At 46.2% G+C, this 20,339-nt stretch overlaps 1 protein-coding gene across 7 annotated transcripts in view; it reads right to left on the bottom strand.

Moving 5' to 3' along the window:
• Positions 1-20,339, bottom strand: part of TRAPPC10 (trafficking protein particle complex subunit 10) — a 100,018-nt gene that overhangs the window by 19,822 nt on the left and 59,857 nt on the right. For all 7 annotated transcript variants that reach the window (XM_050784403.1, XM_050784405.1, XM_050784404.1 and 4 more), the window contains 9 exons: positions 14,395-14,541; positions 13,702-13,816; positions 12,300-12,376; positions 11,155-11,246; positions 9,254-9,394; positions 8,830-8,942; positions 4,001-4,515; positions 2,718-2,859; positions 24-182 (listed from right to left, as the gene is read on the bottom strand). In XM_050784403.1, the coding sequence (XP_050640360.1) occupies positions 24-182; positions 2,718-2,859; positions 4,001-4,515; positions 8,830-8,942; positions 9,254-9,394; positions 11,155-11,246; positions 12,300-12,376; positions 13,702-13,816; positions 14,395-14,541 (1,501 nt within the window). The remainder of the gene's footprint in view (positions 1-23; positions 183-2,717; positions 2,860-4,000; positions 4,516-8,829; positions 8,943-9,253; positions 9,395-11,154; positions 11,247-12,299; positions 12,377-13,701; positions 13,817-14,394; positions 14,542-20,339) is intronic.

The raw sequence follows: 20,339 nt of genomic DNA on the forward strand, positions 1-20,339 counted from the left end.
GGCCTGGGTGGTCGGCACCTCACCTCTCGTGTTGGAGTAGACCATGGCCCTGCTCTCCGCCTGGCACAGAATAAGCATGGCTTCTGCATTGCTCAGCTGCAGGCTGTCTCCATTCTTTATCGTATAATGGCCCGTAGTGACAGTGAACTTGACTTTCTGAGGAATGCCTGCCAGAAGGCTATCTAAAGGAAAAGAGATCACGGCTCAGCACCACTGCCAACCAGAAGACAGCAAGTCAGGGCCTACAATGGGGTGAAAAGGGGCTCTGTTTCTTTTATTTACTATGAAAGATTTGCTCCTTTGGGATCTCCATGAATTCCCTCTATTTCCATTCCCTTCTGCCCTAACTTTTCATCTCAATGATGTGGACCACAGGGCTGCAGGAGAACCTTGCTGGGGAAAAAAGAATTCTGTGAGTCAAGGAGTCTTATCTCCATCTGGGTTTAGCAAGTCAGGGATTATGATCATGACTATGTCTCCGAGGGTCACAAAATTTGCCTGCCAATAAGCAGTAGGAGAGAATCAGATAATGAAGCTTAAGAAAAGACTGTAAACAAAACTTGACTGTGTTGGTGTTGTTCAAATATTCAAGACATTCTCTGGCTTTTTCAGCTTCAGGCCACAGGCTTTTGGGTTAAGAACAGTCAGCAGTCAGGTGGCCCCCCTCACTCCCAGACAGCAGTGTGGGGCAGGAGTGAGCTGAGGCCTCTGAGAATCCTGTCGCAGGGAAGGCAGAAGGCAGGCAAGATACCAGGACTCGGGGTAGAGTGGACAGAGACAGCGGACACTAGGCGGGAAGCAGGAGCCAGGCCATGAGCCTGGCACTGCAGACACTGGGCCATGGGGAGGGCAGGGCCTGCTGGCTGGTGCTTCAGCTCCCCTGCAGGAATCAAGTTCAGCTTCTCTACACAACGTTCCGATGGAAGAATCACTGGAGAGACCGACTGCTGTGTCCCACATCTGACAGCCTTTGCTGGTGGCCATGCAAGAGGCACGAATGTGGAAAAATAGGGAGAATGGGGGAATAACAGAAAAATGCTCTTTGTGATTTTTTCTTCCAAATAGAAGAAACAGGCAAATAAATAAATTGTTCCTAGCCTGAACAAAGGAGACATTCACTCACTCTTGTTCAGTTGCCACATGTTCTGCAATCATTTGTTTACAGCAACTCCTTCCAATTTTAGAACTTATCAGAAAGGACAATAGCTTTGAATTTCTCAAATGCCATGCCAGATGGACAAGTTTAATCATCCCTTTCAAAGGAAAACTTTTTTTTTTTTTTTAAGAGATGGAGTTTTGTTCTGTTACCCAGGGTGGAGAGCAGTGGCGCAATCACAGCTCCCTGCAGCCTCAAACACCTGGGTCAGGAAGCTGAGGCTCCAGCCTGCAGCTGGGACTAGAGGCCATGGCGCATCACTACACCCGGCTAATTTACTTCATTTTTTAACTTTGTAGAGACGGGGTTTTGTCATCCTGCCCCGACTGGCTTGCCCATGCTGGTCTCAAAGTCTTGGCCTCCCAATGTGCTGGGATCTGAGTATAGATCATAACTAAATCTAGTGTTTAGCATTTGAGACGTACTTCTAAGCAGGAAATTATATACACATTTATGAAACCGTGGTAGACATGAGCTGCTACTTGGCTAATGTAACCCTGTGAAATACACGTGTGGTCTTCAGCCCATTTCCAGGCGCACTAGCTCCCAAATTCCTCACAATCTCCAAAGTGATGTCTTTTTGTAGGCTAATGAGATGACTGGAGGCTGGCAGCTCCAAGGTAGCTTCAAGATGGGGACTGGTCACCAGAGTGACCAGGGCAGGATTAGAGGGTTGGGCCTTTCAGCAGTGCCACCCAACCTCCAGGGAGGAAAGAGGGGCTGAAGGTCGACTTGCTCATCAGTGGCCAGTGGTGTAATTGATCGTGCCTGTGTAATGTTGCTTCCATAAAAACCAAAGGACAGGGTCTGGAGAGCTTTCGGGCAGCTGAACACATGGAGATTCCTGGAGGGTGGCACCCAGGGAGGGCGTGGAAGCTCTGCATCCCTTTCCCCATACCTCATCCTCTGCACTTCTTCATCTATATCCTTTATAATAATCCAGTCAACGTGTTTCCCTGAGTTCTGTGAGCCGTTCTAACAAATTCTTCAACCCCTGAAAGGGGGTTGTGGGAGCCCTGATTGCTAGCTAGTCGGTCAGAAGCACAAGTAAAAGAACCCTGGGCTGGCAGCTGGCATGGGAAGTGGGGGACTGTCTTGGGGACTGAGCCCTCACCCTGTGACGTCTGACGCCAGCTCCAGTAGACAGGGTCAGAACAGAATTGCAGGACCCCGCTGCAGGGCTGACTGCTTGCTTGCTGGCAGGGGGAAATCCCTGCACATTTAGGTCCAGAAGTCCTCTGCACTGATTATTAGGTTGAGGGAGCCAATAGAAAAAACACCTTGAGTTTCTTTTTTCCACTCTCAGAGTTAATTCTTCTATGTTTCTTATTTTCAGATACACCATGTTTATTAAATATGAAAAAGTAATTATAGGAAAGCAAATATTCAGATAAACAAAAGAGGCAGTCGGCTAGTTCCCAGGCAAATTTCCCATTATGTTACCCAAAATACCTCTTAAAGGCAGACACGGCTAAAAACTACGAGAAGCCTGGCATCTCAGCAGGTCTCCTCAGAATCGCCCCTGCAGCGCACCTCCTGAAGGGCTGGGGACCCCACTCACCAGCCAGCGGCTCCACGTGCAGCTGGGGCTCCTGCGAGTACACGTCGTACTGCACAATGGGGTAGATGTGAGGGAGGACGAACCACACGGAGCCCACCGAGGCGCACAGCTGCCTGAGTGTATATGTTCCAGGTTCCTTGGCCTAGAGTCAAAACATCAGGCATCTGAAACCACGTCAGCCCAGTTTTGTAGTTAGGAGCTCCCTGCGGTAGTGCTGTGCTGTGTTCTCTCTCAACTACAGAAAGGCCTGTACTTCCTTCTCTCTTGTACCCCCTGCTCTTGTGCCCAAACCTCTGAGGGCCTCTTCAGAAGGCCCTCAGAATCTCTCAATTCATGATTTTCTGAGTAACTGATGCTTAAATTTAACTTTAATAAGGTATTTTCAACTTTATAAACTGTATTTGTGGCATTCTTTTTTTTTTTTGTGAGACAGAGTCTCGCTCTGTCGCCCAGGCTGGAGTGCAGCGGTGCCATCTCGGCTCACCGCAAGCTCCGCCTCCCGGGTTCACTCTATTCTCCTGCCTCAGCCTCCCGAGTAGCTGGGACTACAGGTGCCCGCCACCACACCCGGCTAGTTTTTTGTATTTTTAGTAGAGACGGGGTTTCACCATGTTAGCCAGGATGGTCTCGATCTCCTGACCTCGTGATCCGCCCGCCTCGGCCTCCCAAAGTGCTGGGATTGCAGGCGTGAGCCACCGTGCCGGCCTGTGGCATTTTCTTTGACGGGTGTATTTAGTAGAGACATTCAGCAGAGATTTAAGCCCTGCTCTAGACTAAAAGCGTGACAAACAGCTGTACTTTCCACAGGCCAAATCCTGTTAGGTTAGTGCAACTTACAGGACATCCTGTGTCAGAGAAAACTTCACGTTAGAGTGGGTGAGAAACACCAGTTTTGACACCCAGCCAGCCACAAAGGGAAAATAAGGTTGAGCGGGAAAGTGTACCACCTTCTTGAAACCTCATTTTAACAAATGAGGGTGTATATTTTCATACGCAGGGGGAAAAGCTAACTGAATCCAATAATCCAATGAGTTAAAAAGCTAACTTAATCTAAGAACAAATATCTACGTTAAGAACTTCACTCAAAATGTATCGACTGTCAGAAAATTGTATAGATACGAAAGAAAACATCAGTGTATTTTTGTATAAGGATAGAGACAAAAACAGGGTTAGGAGAACGAAGGACTCTACTCAGTTCTCACCACACTCCAGACAGTTCCTGCAAGCTCCATGGCCCTTTTCTTTACAAACTTGAAAGTCAAGTTCCCACCCTGAACGCATACCTGAGTCCTGAAGGTTATCTGGTTGGCCCCTGGTTCCAGGGTCACGTGACTGCACCTCAGCACGTGGGCCCCCTCCTCCAGAGCCACCCCCGAGGGCATCTCTAGAGAGGAGCTGCTCTCCTGCCTTCTCAGGAGCATGTGGACGTTTCTGCAGATAATCCCGGTCGTGTTCAAGGAGTTATCAGATGGGCTTCTCTCAAACATCTCATACAGCTCCAGGGCGGGCAAACTGTTTTGGGATACAGGGAAAGGTGCGGTCTCGGGTGGAAAGTTAATGATCCCGTTGGACGTCTTGTGCTTCGTAAGCCACTCCGCAGTCTTCCGATAGTTGTTTTTCTCAATGCTGAAGTGGACATTGACCACAATCTGCTCCACATGAACGGGCACAGGCATCTGGCTGTACATGGTTATCTCAATGCACAGAACACCGCCCACGTGGACCACGGCATTGGAGGGATCAAAATGGAGATCTCGCAGTTGTGCAAAGGACTGCATGGGTAGCACTATCTTATGACCTGTAAACAGACATTATCGTAACTTACTCCCCAGGTCACACTTCCTGGCAGTAAGCAGCAGCAGGCCGTGGACACAGTAAGATTACTGAGAGCGTACTGGAGCAAGCAGCAGTGACGTGCAGAACAGCCAAGCCCAGCCTCTTGCCATCTTCACACCCCCCAAAAGTTATTGTGTCAAAAGCAAAATATTAACAAATACCTACGTAATGCCTAGAAATCATAAAATGTACAGAAGTTAACCTTCTCAAGTCTGCTTTGACAAACCTAAGAGAAATACAGGTCAACTACCTCTCAATTCCAAACTAAAATTTGTAAACAGTCTAATTTCTAGAGCTATTTTCAAGAGATTCCAATATTTTCTCACCTACTTAAAAACATGCTCAGTGGAGATGCCCAAGTGCCCTGCTGTAATGTGGAAATAAACCCCAGGTGTTTGCCAGTCTACCAAGTCAGCCGATTAAACAAGGACCCCTTTGTGCCCCCAGGCTCAGGACGGTAGCTACCAGCCAGGTCAGTCACTGCTGAAGTGAGAGCCTAATGCTCTCTCTGGGCCCATCTCACTCTGACCAAACTGTAAGTACCCTAGTTTTGTCTAGAAAATCCACAAGGCTGCAGAACTGACCAGTTAAGTATTCATTAAATATTCATCAACTAAAGGACTTGCCAAGACTGATGCCACAGATCATGAGAAACAGTAAACAATTGTGGAATATTTTATTCATATAGAAATACCAAGGAACGTTGGCAGGAAAATCACAACTCAAATAGTCTCAAATACAAAGCAGCAGATGTGGTCATGGCTCTAGCAACAATCAGTTTGGGCATGTTAAGACTCTACAAAGCCAAACTAATGTCATGATGCTTCTGAGAAATCCATCCAGATGGATCTCGTTTCCCCCTTTCTTTGAGACAGGGTCTCGCTCTGTCGCCCAGGCAACAGTACAGTAGCACCATCCTGGCTCACTACAGCCCAGTCCTCCTGGGCTCAAGTGATCCTCCCACTTCAGCCTCCTGGGTAGCTGGGACTACAGGTACCTGCCACCACACCTGGCTAACTTTTTGTAGAGACAGGGTTTCGCCATGTTGCCCAGGCTGGTCTCAAACTTCTGACCTCAAGTGATCTGCCTGCCCCGGCCTCCCAAAGTGCTGGGATTACAGGTGTGAGCCACCACACCAGGCCGCAGATGCCGATACATGAATACACGCCAGCAGTCAATAACCACATCAACCTCACCCTGAAACTTCTAGGAAAACTGGTTTTCAAGCAGTTAGTCATGGCTATGACTGAACTACTGTGTTCCCCAACTTGCATGTGCTGAAACGCTAACCCCCAACCTGATGGTATTTGGAACCGGGCTCTGCGAGGTGCCTGGGGTTAGATGAGATTGTGAGGGTGGGGCACGCATGATGAGATTACTGTCCTTTAAGAAGAGTCATCAGACAGCTTGCTCTCTCTTCTTTCCCACCATGTGAGGACAAGGCGAGAAAGCAGCTGTCTCCAAGCAGGGAAGGGAGCCCTCACCAGAAACCAACCCTGCGGCACCCTGATAGCAGACTTCCAGCCTCCAGAACTGTGAGAAAGTAAACACCTGTTGTTTATGTTAGCCCGAGTAGAGTAACACAGTAACCACCTTAAATAAGCACACTTCAAAACTAAGGTGAGGAGCTCAGCTTCGCAATAAATTTAATCTTACCACACAGCATGATCTACAAGTATATTTTCCAAAACAATTAACATGACTCTAACTTCCATTTACATGCTCCTATGAGGAAACACTGAGACAAATTCCAGAAGGCAGGCCAGCCTGTAGGACAACTGGCTTGGAGGATTCAGCAATGAAAGGACATGAAGCACTGACACAGGCCACAACACAGATGAGCCTTGAAAACATGACGGTCAGTCAAGAACTCAGCCACAAACCACCACACATTGGACCACGTGTGAAAGTTGTCAGAATCAAAAGGGAGTCACTTGTGCTAAAAAACAACAACAAAACCTTGACTAATAGAGCCAGAGAAGGCTATGAAGGGAGGACTCTCATGCATGAATGCATGATAAAAAACTTCACAAAGAGTCTGCAAACACCACAGCCTTGCAGAAAGGTCACTGCAACCTTATTCCACCAAGACATCTGCTCAGCAACTGCTGTCCAACCCTGACTGGAGTCACCCCGCTGATCCTTGCAGCCGAGAACCACCACCCCAAACCAGTGATGTAATCCTCATTTTCCCTTTAAAGCCCCTTCCTGAATATGCACATAGTTTACTATGGCCCGTATATGGCATTGCAATGCCCTATTTCCAAATAAATACCATTTTGTAGAGAGACTCCCTATGTGTACTATTTAGGTTGACAGATTCTACAGGTTGAGTATCCCTTATCCAAAATGACTGGGACCAGAAGCGTTCTAGATTTCTGATGGTTGTGAATCTGGGAATGTTTGCATGACATGCTGTTGAGCAGCCCTAATCTAAAACTCCAAAATGTTCCAATAAGCATTTCCTCTGAGAGTCATGCTGGTCCTCAAAACGTCTTGAATTTTAAAACACTGCAGATTTCCAGATTAGGGACACTCCACCTATATTTGTATGAAACATCCAGAATAGGAATCGAGAGAGAGAGAGTAGATTCGTGGCTGCAGGAAGCGGGTGGCGGAGTTAAGTACGGCGTTTCTTTTTAGGGTGATAAATATGTTTCAAAATTGACTGTGGTGGCCAGGCACAGTGGCTCACACTTGTAATTCCAGCACTTTGGGAGACCGAGGTGTATAGATTCCTTGAGCTCAGGAGTTAAAGACCAGCCTGGGCGATAGGGCAAAACCCTGTCTCTACTAAAAATACAAAAATTAGCCAGGCGTGGTGGCGTGCTCCTGTAGTCCAAGCTACACGGGAGGTGGAAGCGGGAGGAGCAACTGAGCTCAAAAAGCAGAGGTTGCAGTGGGCTACAATAATGCCACTGCATGATTCTCTGGGTGACAGAGAAGACAAAAAATAGCTGGGTGTGGTTGCCACACCTGTGGTCCCTGCCACTTGGGAAGCCAAAGTAAGAAGATCTCTTGACTCCGCGAGGTTGAGGCTACAGTGAGCTGGGATCGCACCACTGCACTCCAGCCCAGGCGACAGAGCAAGATTGTCAAAAAGAAAAAAACAAAACAATACTGACTGTGGTAACAGTTGCACACATTTCTGAAACAGACTAAAAGCCATTGAATTATAAACTTCAAATGAGTGAATTATGTAGTTTGTGAATATCACAATAATGCTGTTATATTAAAAAAAAAAAAAAAAAGGCTCTGTCTTAAAAAGTGAAGGAAAAGATCAGGTGTGGTGGCTCATACCTGTAATCCCAGCCCTTTGGGAGGTTGAGGTGGATGGATCACCTGAGGTCAGAAGTTTGAGACCAGCCTGGCCAACAGAGCGAAACACTGTCTCTACTAAAAATACAAAAAATTAGCAGGGATGGTGGCAGATGCCCACAATCCCAACTACTTGGGAGGCTGAGGCAGGAGAATTGCTTGAACCCGGAAGATGATGGTTGAGGTGAGCCAAGATCACACAATTGCACTCCAGCTTGAACGACAGAGCGAGACTCTGTCTTAAAAAAAAAAAAAAGAAGAAGAAGAAGAAAAAGAAAAAGAGATGGGAAGAACTTTTTTTTTTTTGAGATGGAGTCTCGCTCTGTTGCCCAGGCTGGAGTGCAGTGGCATGACCTCGATTCACTGCAAGCTCCGCCTCCCGGGCTCACACCATTCTCCTGCCTCAGCCTCCTAAGTAGCTGGGACTACAGGCGCCCGCCACCACGCCCGGCTAATTTCTTTTTGTATTTTTAGTAGAGATGGGGTTTCACCGTGTTAGCCAGGATGGCTACGATCTCCTGACCTTGTGATCCGCCCGCCTCGGCCTCCCAAAGTGCTGGGATTACAGGCAGAACTTTTTTTTAAAATTAAAAGAGAACTGAGATCTAACAACCACATGTATTATGTGATATCCTGTTGGACTCTATTAAAAATGATTTATAAAAATATTTTAAGACAATTAGGGAAATGTGAATATGGCCTACTTAGGAGATATCAGAACCTTATTAATTCTTTGGGTGTGGTTAAGAGACTGTCCTTATATTTAGAAGATCCAATGTGGTCTAGAGTTTGGCTTTAAGCAAAAAGAAAAAAAGTCAAGTGAAAGACATAGATACATGTTAGCTACACAGCAAAATGTTAGCAATTGTTTACTCTCAAGTGGCTGGTATATCTTGTATCCTTTTTACTTCCTAATGTTCGAAAATATTCCTAGTAAAGTTTTAAGAACTGGTCTTACCTGGGTTGTCTGATGGCTGGCTGGCAAAGTCAAGTATCTCCTGGCAGAAGTGCTTGCGCTCCTCTTCAGTGAGGTGGTGGTCACTGGCTAAAAGGCTGCTGGTCTGCAGGTAGCTGGAGTGGAGAGGTAAGGACCGTGGAGAGGCTCATACTGAGGAGTGTGGGGCAAAGTGGATGCAAAGCCTCCTACAGCCTTCACAGAGCTTCAAAAGCCAAAGGGCTTTTTTTTTTTTTAAGTTACTAGGACTCAAAATTAGATTATAAAAATTGACTAGATATTTCATTAATTCTCTATACAATACATATGTATAAGGTAGGACTTTTCTCTCCTTAATAATAGATGAGAATGAAACATTTGATTGTGGGCAATGTTGCTGTATAAATAGAAAATAATTTTCCTGCTTCATGGAAACATTAAAGGATACTTTTCAATTTGTCCAAGGTGCTTTTGACATTCAGCCAGCTGCTTCCTTGTGTGTGTGATGGGGAGTGCCCAGCCCTCAGCCAGGTAATTTTTCAATGCTCCTTGAAGATAGATTTCTGCCTTTTGTGGAGCCTTTTTCCTCCTTGCAAAATCAACAAACAGTAGCTTTCATTACAGCTAGGGATAATCAACACACTGAGACCCCACCTCTCCCGCCTTGGCCTCCATCCTCCAGACTCCACGCCAGGACGGACTCAGCATCTCCAGAGAGCCCTTTTCCACCCACCCCGCTCCGTGAGAAAGAGCACCTACTCAGGACGAATAATTAGACTCCCAGGCAAAGATCTGAGAAATGAGCGTGTGGTGATAAAAGCACAACACATTGTTGGTCTGGCTTTACACACACGTCGACGAACTTCCATAGCTGAATCTCAGGATAAGAAAGTGAGCGTATCATTAATGATCTCGAGCTGACAGGCAAGAGAGTCAAGGTTAAGAGAAGGTGAAGGAAGGGCTTGTCCACAAGTACAGTGCTAGTCAGCAATGAAGCCAGGAAGTCCAGGTATGGGTCTACACTATCTACTAAAGGCACAGAAACACAGAAGCAGTCTACAGGGCGCAAGCGGAAGGGAGCACAGAGTCACTTGGAAACTCAGGCAAAGAGCACTCCACAGGCTCCGGCTTCCAGAGAACACCAGAGAATTAAAATAGCAACACTTGGCCCCCGCAAAGCAAAGTTTAAAGCACAACTATTTTGTAAGAGATGGGGTCTTGCTCTGTCACTCAGGCTGGGATACAGTGGCGTGATCATAGCTCACTGCAGCCTCAAACTCCTCAGCTCAAGTGATCCTCCCGCCTCAGCCTCCTCCACAGTAGCTGGGACTATTGGTGTGTGCGGCCTTGCCTGCTTTTAAAATGCAAATTAATCAGGGCTTGTCAAAGCCTCAGGAGTAACAAGGATCCTCTCCCCTTCCCGAAGAAGCCTCTTTGCTTCATTAAGGAGCACCTTCCTCTTTAGATACACTACATGGAAATTCAAGAGAACTATATTCTAGCTGTAACTCTGCTGTTAATTAGTGGGTAATTGGCTAAGCTGCTCCAACCACATCTGGAAACCTAGAAAGTTCACTTAGCTGATCTAAGAATCCCTTTCCAGCCAATTCACGTCAGTTCAAATCAATTCTCATTTCTTGCTTCACCTATGAAATTACTTGAGTACAGATTTCAAGATCTCATTTCAATCACACTTTTTTCTTTTTAAGAAAATGAAAACAAGCATCGTTTTCCTTACACTTGTATCTCCTTTCAGTACTTTGAAATAGTAACCACATGACCCACTGGGGTTTCTTCTCTTTGATAGTCTGATTTTATGAAACACACTAGAAATATGCTAAATTTTGAGTTTTTCTGGAATCAAACTTCAAAGCTGGAGCCGGAATGGAAATCCTACAGTATCTGTACACACCTTCTTCCAGTTATCCCGAGACCATCCCTCTTTCACGAACCTGACACATGCAGTAGCTTTACATCAATGGCTTTGAGGTTTTTCAATCCTCTTAATACTTGATAAAACGCTATATAACAAAATATGTAAGATCTATATGCCTATTTACTCACCATTATGCTTTCTTACAATTATTTAATTAAACTTAGTTACAAAAATTTATATATTTAATTAAATTAAATAATCTCCAAGACCAATAACAGTTTTTAAGAGTAACAAGCAGAAAAGCTCTCCATCTGGTTTTCAGAAAAAACTAAAAAACAAAATTATGAGGACTGGGTAAGAGAATCTACACTTTTCAATCTACACATTTACGTGCACTTTATATTAACTCCATATATAACAAATCTTCTCATGTGTATGTTTAGAATTCAAAGAAAAAGTACAAAATCAATTACATGTAAAACTCTGCCAGATCTTTTCCAACAAACTTGGCAGATCGAATCCTCCCAATGCTCGTATACATTTCAATGGTAGCGTGGGACAAATCCTGTGGGGAAGTAAAAAAACAATTACGGACTTGAACTTTTCATGACAGACAAATACTACATTTATTTACCTAAAGCTGACGCAAAAGACGTTGTTGGGTTTTTTGTTTTGAGACAGACTCTTGCTCCATCACTCAGGCTGGAGCACAGTGGCAAGATCTCTATTCACTGCAACCTCCGCCTCACAGGTTTAAGTGATTCTTGTGCCTCAGCCTCCCAAGCAGCTGCGACTACAGGTGCCACCACGCCCGGCTAACTTTTTGTATTTTTAGCAGAGATGGGGTTTCGCCATGTTGGCGAAACTGGTCTCAAACTCCTGACCTCAAGTGATCCACCCGCCTCAGCCTCCCAAAGTGCTGAATTACAGGCGTGAGCCACCAGGCCCAGCCTGCAGAAGACATGTTATTAATATAACATTATTTTTTCCTTTGCATCTATTTTTGTGTTGAGCTTTTCTGTTATAATCAAAATTGGTAACCTGTGTAAAAATTATGAAGCATAATAATAAAAGAAACCCACAAACTCATCCAAAACATCTAACTTTTCCAAGGACTTTCTGCATGTGGGTGACGTGCTGGATATTTTTCATACCTGTGTGTGTAAGAGGTACGGCCATTATGGGCAGTCCAAACGCTTGAGTTGCCCATGACCCCGGGGATGATGCTGACCCACCACACTTCTACCTACACCGTTTTTTAAAGTTTCGCTAATTTAAATCGTTCAAAATCAAATACAATAGCTCTGCCCAAGTCCAAATTACTCCTTTTTACAAAGAAAAGTATTCATTATCCTCTCTTATAATTTCTGTGTGAGAAAACCCAATTTGAACAAAACTGTAAATATTCAAAGATGATTCCATGCCTAATATGGTACCATGGGTACTAATACGCATTTGATGAACAACTATTCCATGTTTTGTCCACAACTCCCCAGGTACCAAAGAAACTAAAAAAACTAACAAGAAAGGGCCCCCAATACCAGCTCCTTCCCAACTCAACAGGCCTTCTAGAGACAGGTATTCATGGAACAGACACTGAACACTTGTTAATACTTACTAAGTAGTGTTTTTCAAAAGCTTCCACTGATGATAATGCTTCTTTCAGTTTCTTATAAGGACTCTGAGCTGTGTTGGCTTAAACAGAAAGAAACGAGAGTCCCTCTTCATCTTCATCATGTCCAGTCACATGACTTTACATTCACCTTCACATACTGCAGGTGGATGACCCCACCAGACTCTTGTGAAATTATAAACATGGCCAATGCCAACTGAAACTACATGATTATGTATATTCTCTTTCAATTCACATATTCATAAAATAGTCAAAACACTTTTGTGTCATGCTTTTCTCTGATCTTTAGAACTAGACTTTTTAGGAACATATTTTACAAATACTCTAATGAATTAAATTACTTTTGAAATGATCTGAAATGGTCTCAAGTTGAAACAGTGAAATATAAATACTAAGTATTTTTTCCCTTAAACACTTAAAACAATGAGTAATGCTCCTTTCAAAGAGCCTTATTAATCAGGAGAATTTTTTTTCTTTTTTTCGTTTTTGAATGGAGTTTCACTCTTGCTGCCCAGGCTGGAGTGCAATGGAGCAATCTTGGCTCACTGCAACCTCCACCTCCCAGGTTCAAGCAATTCTCCTGCCTCAGCCTCCAGAGTAGTTGGGATTACAGGCATGCGCCACCACGCCCCGATAATTTTGCATTTTTAGTAGAGACGGGGTTTCTCCATGTTGGTCAGGCTGGTCTCGAATTCCCAACCTCAGGTGATCTGCCCACCTCGGCCTCCCAAAGTGCCGGGATTACAGGCGTGAGCCACTGTGCCCAGCCAATTTATTTTAAAAAGTTTGCTGGGAGGCCAGGGCAGGAGGATCGCTTGAGGCCAGGAGTTTGAGACCAGCCTGGGCAATACAGCAATACTCCATCTCTACAAAAAATAAAAAAAAAATTAGCCAAGTGTGGTAGCACACACCTGTAGTCCCAGCTACTTGGCAGGATGAGGCAAGAGGATCCCTTGAGCCCAGGAGGTCAAAGCTGCAATGAGCCAAGATTGCACCACTGCACTCCAGTCTGGGCAAGACAGTGAGACCCTGTCTCTTTAAAAAAAAAAAAAAAACCATCAGGCTGTATTGTTAGAAAAACAGATCATCTGTAATTCGGAGAGAGTGGTGCATTTGAACATGAGCTATAAAGTCCCTTAAGCCCAGGAGAAACTCAGCTACATTTCTCAAACTCCTTCCAATTCCTTCAACTATTTCTAATATTGCATTATGCTGTTAAAAGGTAAAATATCAGGTGCTTCAATCCAGTCAGCTAATAATGGGTATAATTTTCCAAATGGTGAGTAATATGATTACTATTAGAACCTGGGTTAAATGTGCCAACTTGCAAAGGACATTTTCATTATTGTCCACCTCACCACTAACATAGGTACACACAAAAAAGTACCTGTTTCTGGTCGCTCAGCTCCCAAACCTGCCAAAAGGTCAACTGTCCTGTTGAGATCCTCTGAGTTAGGTCCTTTCTCTGACACAAGTCCACACAGATAGCCCAAGGACTTTAACTGTTAAGATAAATTCACAATTTCAATTAATTTGCCATAAGAGTCAGCAGGGAATTCAAGAATTTAAATATAACAATTCAAATCCAGCTAACTTCTAGAAGAAATTTAGCTTTCCTACCCAGATGACTCAAATCTGGATAAAACTACATCCTACACAACAGCTCCCAGTAAGACCTGGATAGCGGGAATCCTCTGCTTCTGCCCTTCAGCTCCCTGAGTTCCCCAGACTCCGCCTGCACCTGCAGAAACCACGCCCGGGCAGCCTACCTGCTGCACACACCAGCACAGCTCTGCCTGCTGAGGTGACATTTCCGCACCACCCTCTGTGTCCCCCGACTCGGTACAGAGTCACTTTCACGGGAGCACAGCGAGTGCTTGCTGTCCGCTGACTACATCGACATGTGGTAGGGAACTATGACTTCTTTGGCTGCACCTAGACACCTCCTACGGCCACTAAAGTGGATGCATCATGATCTAAATAAGCAGCAGGAAAGCAGCTCCAAACAGCAGACTTCCTCCGCCACCCAGGCATGGCTGCAGAGACAACACGAGCGTTCCACACTTGGGCAGGTAGGCACCTTTTCTGTGGCATAGCTCCACAGCCCCACAGTGTGGGCAATGTTTGAGTCGATCTGCGCCCGGTCACAGCAGCCTTCTATCCTCTGCAACACCTCCAGACAGCTCAGAAACACCCAGCAGTCCAGAGCGCCAGGCGGGACGGAGACCTGTGGGGGTGCAAGTGTGAACGTGTGAAGGGCGCTCCAGGAGAGCTGTAGCTTGAACAAACCCACATGTTCTAGCTTGAATGTGCGAAACCCTCCCCCCTCAAGCAGCCACCTCATCTCACAGTGCTGTGATCTGCAGAGCTCCAGGAGAGAGAAACTAATCACCTACACTCACATGGGAAGAGAAAAGCAGTGTGACCTATATTCAAATGTGTTACCAGGTTTTAGGTATAACTTTCAATTATTGTATTTTTGAAAACCTTATTAAGAAAAAGCCTCCGCAGGTCTAGATCTGAAAAATATATACAGAATTTTTTTTTTTTTTTTTAAAAGGAAAAGCCTAGAAAAAGACCAAATATGATCATTTACTTTAGGAGTGAGGATTGGCCACACATCAGTGTCACGTGGGGAGGGAAAACTAAGACTTCAGATGACTGTTTGCTCACATTTAAGAAAGATCACATTCAACAGCAGAAACTGAATATTGAGTAGAAATATCACAGGAAGACTTACAGTTCACTCTTCAGGCGTGATAAAGACAGTACAATTATGTCTGGGAAGAAGAGCTCCCTACTGCTCCCGATACACTGCAGTATTTACAGGAGAAACCCAATGTCTGTATTTGAAAAACGTCCCAGGGCAAGTGAACAAGGACGCAGACGAAGCAGAGCTGGCCAGGTGCCGCGCCTACTCTGACTGCTCCTGGGTCCCACGCATGCATTACGCTACCCTCTCTGCTTCTGTATTTCCTTGAGCCTTTCCACTTAAAAACAAAAAAGAAACACCATCGGAAAAGCAAAAGCGCCTGCTCTGTAAGATGCAGCGTCCCCCACATTCTAGCACCTCTGAAATAGAAACGTTTCTCTTAATCAAGTGGCACCTCACACTCTTCAGTGGCAATGCTGGCTTTTTCTCTGGTGGCACTAACTTCATGACGTGTCTTAGTTTTGGTGAAATGTGTTCACCGGTGCTCTTCAAATCACCAGTCAACAGGTGATGAGCTGCCACTGCCGGGGAAACTGACTCCCATAACAACTCTTGCAAGGCACCCTGAGCACAAATAAAGGACCTAGAACCAACAAGGAAGGAACACACTGCCATCAAATGTTCCCATAAAAGCTAAAATGCCCAACTTTTTAAAAATAAGATAAGCTACTTAAATCCTGTGGGGAAAAAAATCAGCATAGGACAAAAACTGCGTAATCGGAAGCCACTTTCAGAAAGCTGCACAACTCTCTCACCCAAACACACCCCACTGAGGGAAGGCACAGAAAAGCGGGACAGCCGGACGCAGCTTTGAGATCCTGGACAGAGCGTGTCCCTCTGACTGGTAAGCGTCCTCATCAGTCAAACCAGAGCAGACCTGGAGCAGGCTGACTGCACCTTGCAGGCCCGCCTGGTTCCCAGGTGCCAGGAGATCTGGGATACTTTTCATCTCCCAAGATGATACCACCACCAGTACCCACTGCACAAAAGCTTCTGTAAACATGTGCCTCCCCTGGGCACACACTGGTGACAGAAAGACCTCCTAGGAGAGGCCAGGTGTGGTGGCTCACGCCTGTAATCCCAGCACTTTGGAAGGCCGAGGTGGGTGGATCATCTGAGGTCAGGAGTTTGAGACCAGCCTGACCAATATGATGAAACCTCGTCTCTACTAAAAATACAAAAATTAGCAGAGTGTGGTGGCATGTGCCTGTAATCCCAGCTACTCGAGACGCTGAGACAGGAGAATCATTTGAATCGGAGAGGCGGAGGTTGCTGTGAGCCAAGATCATGCCATTGCACTCCAGCCTGAGCAACAATAGCGAAACTCCGTCTCAAAACAAAACAAAACAAAACAAAACAAAACACCTCCTAGGAGACCACGAGAGACTCCTACAAAGCAGGAAGGCGTACAGGGCTTGTGGTCAAGATGCATCCACAGAGAAGGGAGATAAAGCCCAAGAGCCGCGGCAGGGGAGCCACGGCAGAGGAGCCACGGCAGAGGGCGCTGGATGCAGAAGCAGGAGCAGCCGAGGCACCAGGCGCTGACTGAGTCAGCAGGGAAGAGCAGCAGCCGAGAGCTGAGGAGTCGCCTGACAGCACAGGTGCATCTCAGAAAGGCTCCCAAATGATACACCAAAATGCCAACGGTGGCATTAATTACTGCGTGGCATGATTATAGAATAGTTCTTGGTATATTTTTTTCCTGCAAAGAGCAAGTCCCGCTTTGGTAAGCTTGAACGACAGTATTAAAAAAGTAGCAGCATCAGGTAACAGCAGCTTTTCTGGGGTAAAAACAACAAAATCCAGTGGCAGCCATTGGCCACTGACTGCTGAGACTTCACCTTCAACTTCCACCCCGGAAGAGGAGGGAGAGAGCAGGCAGGTCCTGCACACACCCACGCCAAGGTACAGGGCAGGCTGTCACTGAATAACAGAAACCTGAAGGTGAGCTCGGCCACCCCTCCCTCTGGAACTCACACCTCCCACAGTGCGAAGCCTCCCCGGGGCCTGCTGTGGTCTTGGCTGCGAGTTCTGCCTGGCTTCGTGCTCTAAGTGCCTCTGTTTCCCAGGAGAATCGCAGCTCCCTACATTTCCTATCACACATCATTTTAAAACTTCAGTTTTTATGGAAAAGACATGCATATGAATTGGGCATGTGATGTGGCATACACAAGCCTTTCTGCAGTGCCGCCTTGAGGAGCCGCCTGTCTCCTATGTTACTACTTACTGTGTGTCTCTCTTAGCTCCCACCCAAACCCCAGGTAACACCCCAAAAGGGGCCGGGCACTCTGCTTCTTCTCTATACTTTCCAGGGCCTGACAGAGGTGGGCTCTGCAGCAGCGAGACCTTCCACAGTGGGACATGGAAGACTTCCAGACATGTTAACAAAACAATTTATTTATAACTTCATTGCAGCGATACTTTTTCATTGCTCTGAAAAAACAAGTGGCAAAATACATACAACAAGGTATGTGAGGGGCTCAAACCCTAAATTTAGAGGTCCATGATTTTTACAAATGTAACCACCCCCTAATCAAGCAACAACATTATTCTAGAAGGTTCTCTCAAGTCCCTTTTCCTAGTCAAGACCCACCCCAAAGAGGCACCCCCTATCCTGACTTCGGCCACCATCAATTCCTTCTGGCTGATTTGTGAACTTCACATAATGAAATCACGCACGTCCTCTTTTGTACATGGGGCTTCTTTAATTCAACACAGTCTCTTTAAGATTCAACCTTGCAGAGTCTGTCAGCCTGTTCTTTTTCACTGCTGCTTATTAAACCTTTCTACAAGTTGGCCACAGTTTATTTATCCACTCCTTTTAAGTGTCTGGGTTGTTTCCAGTGTTTGGCTACTATGGGTAAAACTATTTGCAATGTTACCCCTGCCTCAACTGAGGGACGCCTTCTCAGACTCCGAAGACGCCCCCAGCCCCGAGTGCGCCAGGCTACTCACAGCAGAACACAGGCAGCGCCAGCACTCTTCTCCCACCAGCATCCCTGCAGCAGAGACGCAAGAGCACGGGGGAAGGGAAGAGAGAGTGCCAGAGCCATCCGGGCTCATTTTACCCACTATAGTGCAGCTTGAGAAGAAAACACAAAAGTCTCACAAACTCTGGAAAAGAGCGATTGTTCTGCAGCCATGGCTTCATGGCTTTGAGTCGTCCAAACAAGTGTCAGCCCCTTGCTCCTAAACAGTGGTCGACACAGAAAATGGGCACTTCAGCCAACATTGCGAAAGCCATGCCTCTATGGTGGCATCTGCCACCCAGCATGCCACAGCACCCAACACAACAAAGACCAAGCCTCCGCTCTGCCCCGAGAGCCTGAGACTGAATGGCAGAGCATGCAGCTTGGACACCTCACTCTGGAACCAGGTGGTGGCTTCACCGTCTCCAGAAAACTCACATTTCCCTAATGGGCCGTCAGACACTTCTTGGCCATTTGGATATCATCTTTTGTGAATAACAGACTTTTTAAACTAATTCTTAATTTATATTAATTTTCCTTAAAGCCCCTCCTCCTCTCCTGATCGCTGTATTAGCAATGGCAAGTGCCATTTTGCCACTTCCAAGTATAAAAGTAAAGGCACTCTTGTTCTTTCTTTAGATACCCCTACCATCTGAGTGCAGCCCACACACTGGCAGGTGCACGAGTCCCAGGTGAACGTCTGATATGCCTCCCATGAAAGCAGAATCAGAGCCGTAGCTCCTGCAGGAACTCCCTGCCAGTCACCAGCCCTCCACCTGCCAGAGAGCTCACAGCAGACTGGTGTGGCTTCAGTGCGAACTTTAGATACAAGGAATCAAAAAGTATGCCTTCTCTTATCGCTTGAATCCGGGAGGTGGAGGTTGCAGTGAGCCAAGGTCACGCCACTGCACTGCAGCCTGGGCGACAGAGCAAGACTCCATCTAGGAAAAAAAAAAAAGGTATGCCCTCAACTTCTTTAGCCCAACCTGAGGTTGGTCAGAGTCATCCACTACGACCCAGTCACGTTCACCACCGTACCCTAGCGCACTGCAGGGCCACGGTGCCGTGTCGTCATCGCTTGGACGAGATGAACATTTGGGTTCTTCCCCGTTTCTAGCTCTGATGACTCACGGTGCCACAAATATCTCTGTACTTGCCTTTTGATGCGTGTGTGTGTGCATGTGTCTGCACATACCAGGGCTGATCTGCTGGGTCATGGGGCATGTGTCGTGATGGCGACACCCGCTAGATACCGCAAACAGCCTTCCAAAGCACTTCCAGTGGTGCACACCATCATCAGTGAACGAGCGCCAGTGTCTCCACCCTCCCACCAATACCCGAGGAAAGCCTTTCCATCCTGGCCATTCTGCTGGTGTGTGCTGGTACTTCATCAACAATGGTTTCAGTTTGCATTTCGCTATGATTCATGAGACTGAGCCCCTTTTCATGTTTATTGGCCATTTGGATTTCCTCTCTTGCCTGTTTCTCTATTGGTTGGTCAGTCTTTCTGCATTGATGTATGTGAGTTCTTCACAGTGCATGCTGGATAAGGGCCCTTTCTTGTCTGCATATACTGTTCGTACTTCCACGCTGCGGAAGGCCTTCTTGCTCCCTTCAGAGTACCTTTCGGGGAAGAGAGGCGCTGATGTTTATGTGGTCTCATGTAGGGCCGGCTTCCTTCACGGCTGGTGCATAACCATAAGGGTTTCATGTTCTATTTAAGAAATACTTGCCAACCTTAAGGTCCCCAAGATATTTTCCCATGTTATCTTCTAGAGTTTTCTTATTTTATTTTTCATGTTTACACCAAAACTACACCTGGAATTAGTCTTGTTTATGGGGTGAGACCAAGATTTGTTTTTATATATGGATATCCAGTGGACCTAGAACCACCAATTCACTAAATTTTTCTTGAACCCATTTATTTAAAATCTACCGGCTGGGTGCTAATCCTAGCCCTTTGGGAGGCCAAGGAGGGTAGATCGCTTGAGCTCAGGAGTTCAAGACCAGCCTGGACAACATAGTGAAACCCCATCTCTACCAAAAAATACAAAAATTAGCTGGGCATGGTGGTGCGTGCCTGTAATCCCGGCTACTCTAGTGGCTGAGGCAGGAGAATTGCTTGAACCCTGGAGGCAGAGGCTACAGTGAGCCAAGATCACACCACTGCACTCCAGCCTGGGCGACAGAGTGTCTCAAATAATAATAATGATAAACAACAAAATCTACCTCAACTGCTTTTTGGAACTCCACCTTCTCCCTTGGACTATGGCAGAAGTTTCCAAATTCTTCACCTCTCTCTGTCCTCTGCCTCCTCACTAGGTCCTAACCTTTCATGGCTCG

This window comes from Macaca thibetana, chromosome 3 (genome assembly GCF_024542745.1).
Source record: "Macaca thibetana thibetana isolate TM-01 chromosome 3, ASM2454274v1, whole genome shotgun sequence".
NCBI lineage: Eukaryota > Metazoa > Chordata > Mammalia > Primates > Cercopithecidae > Macaca > Macaca thibetana.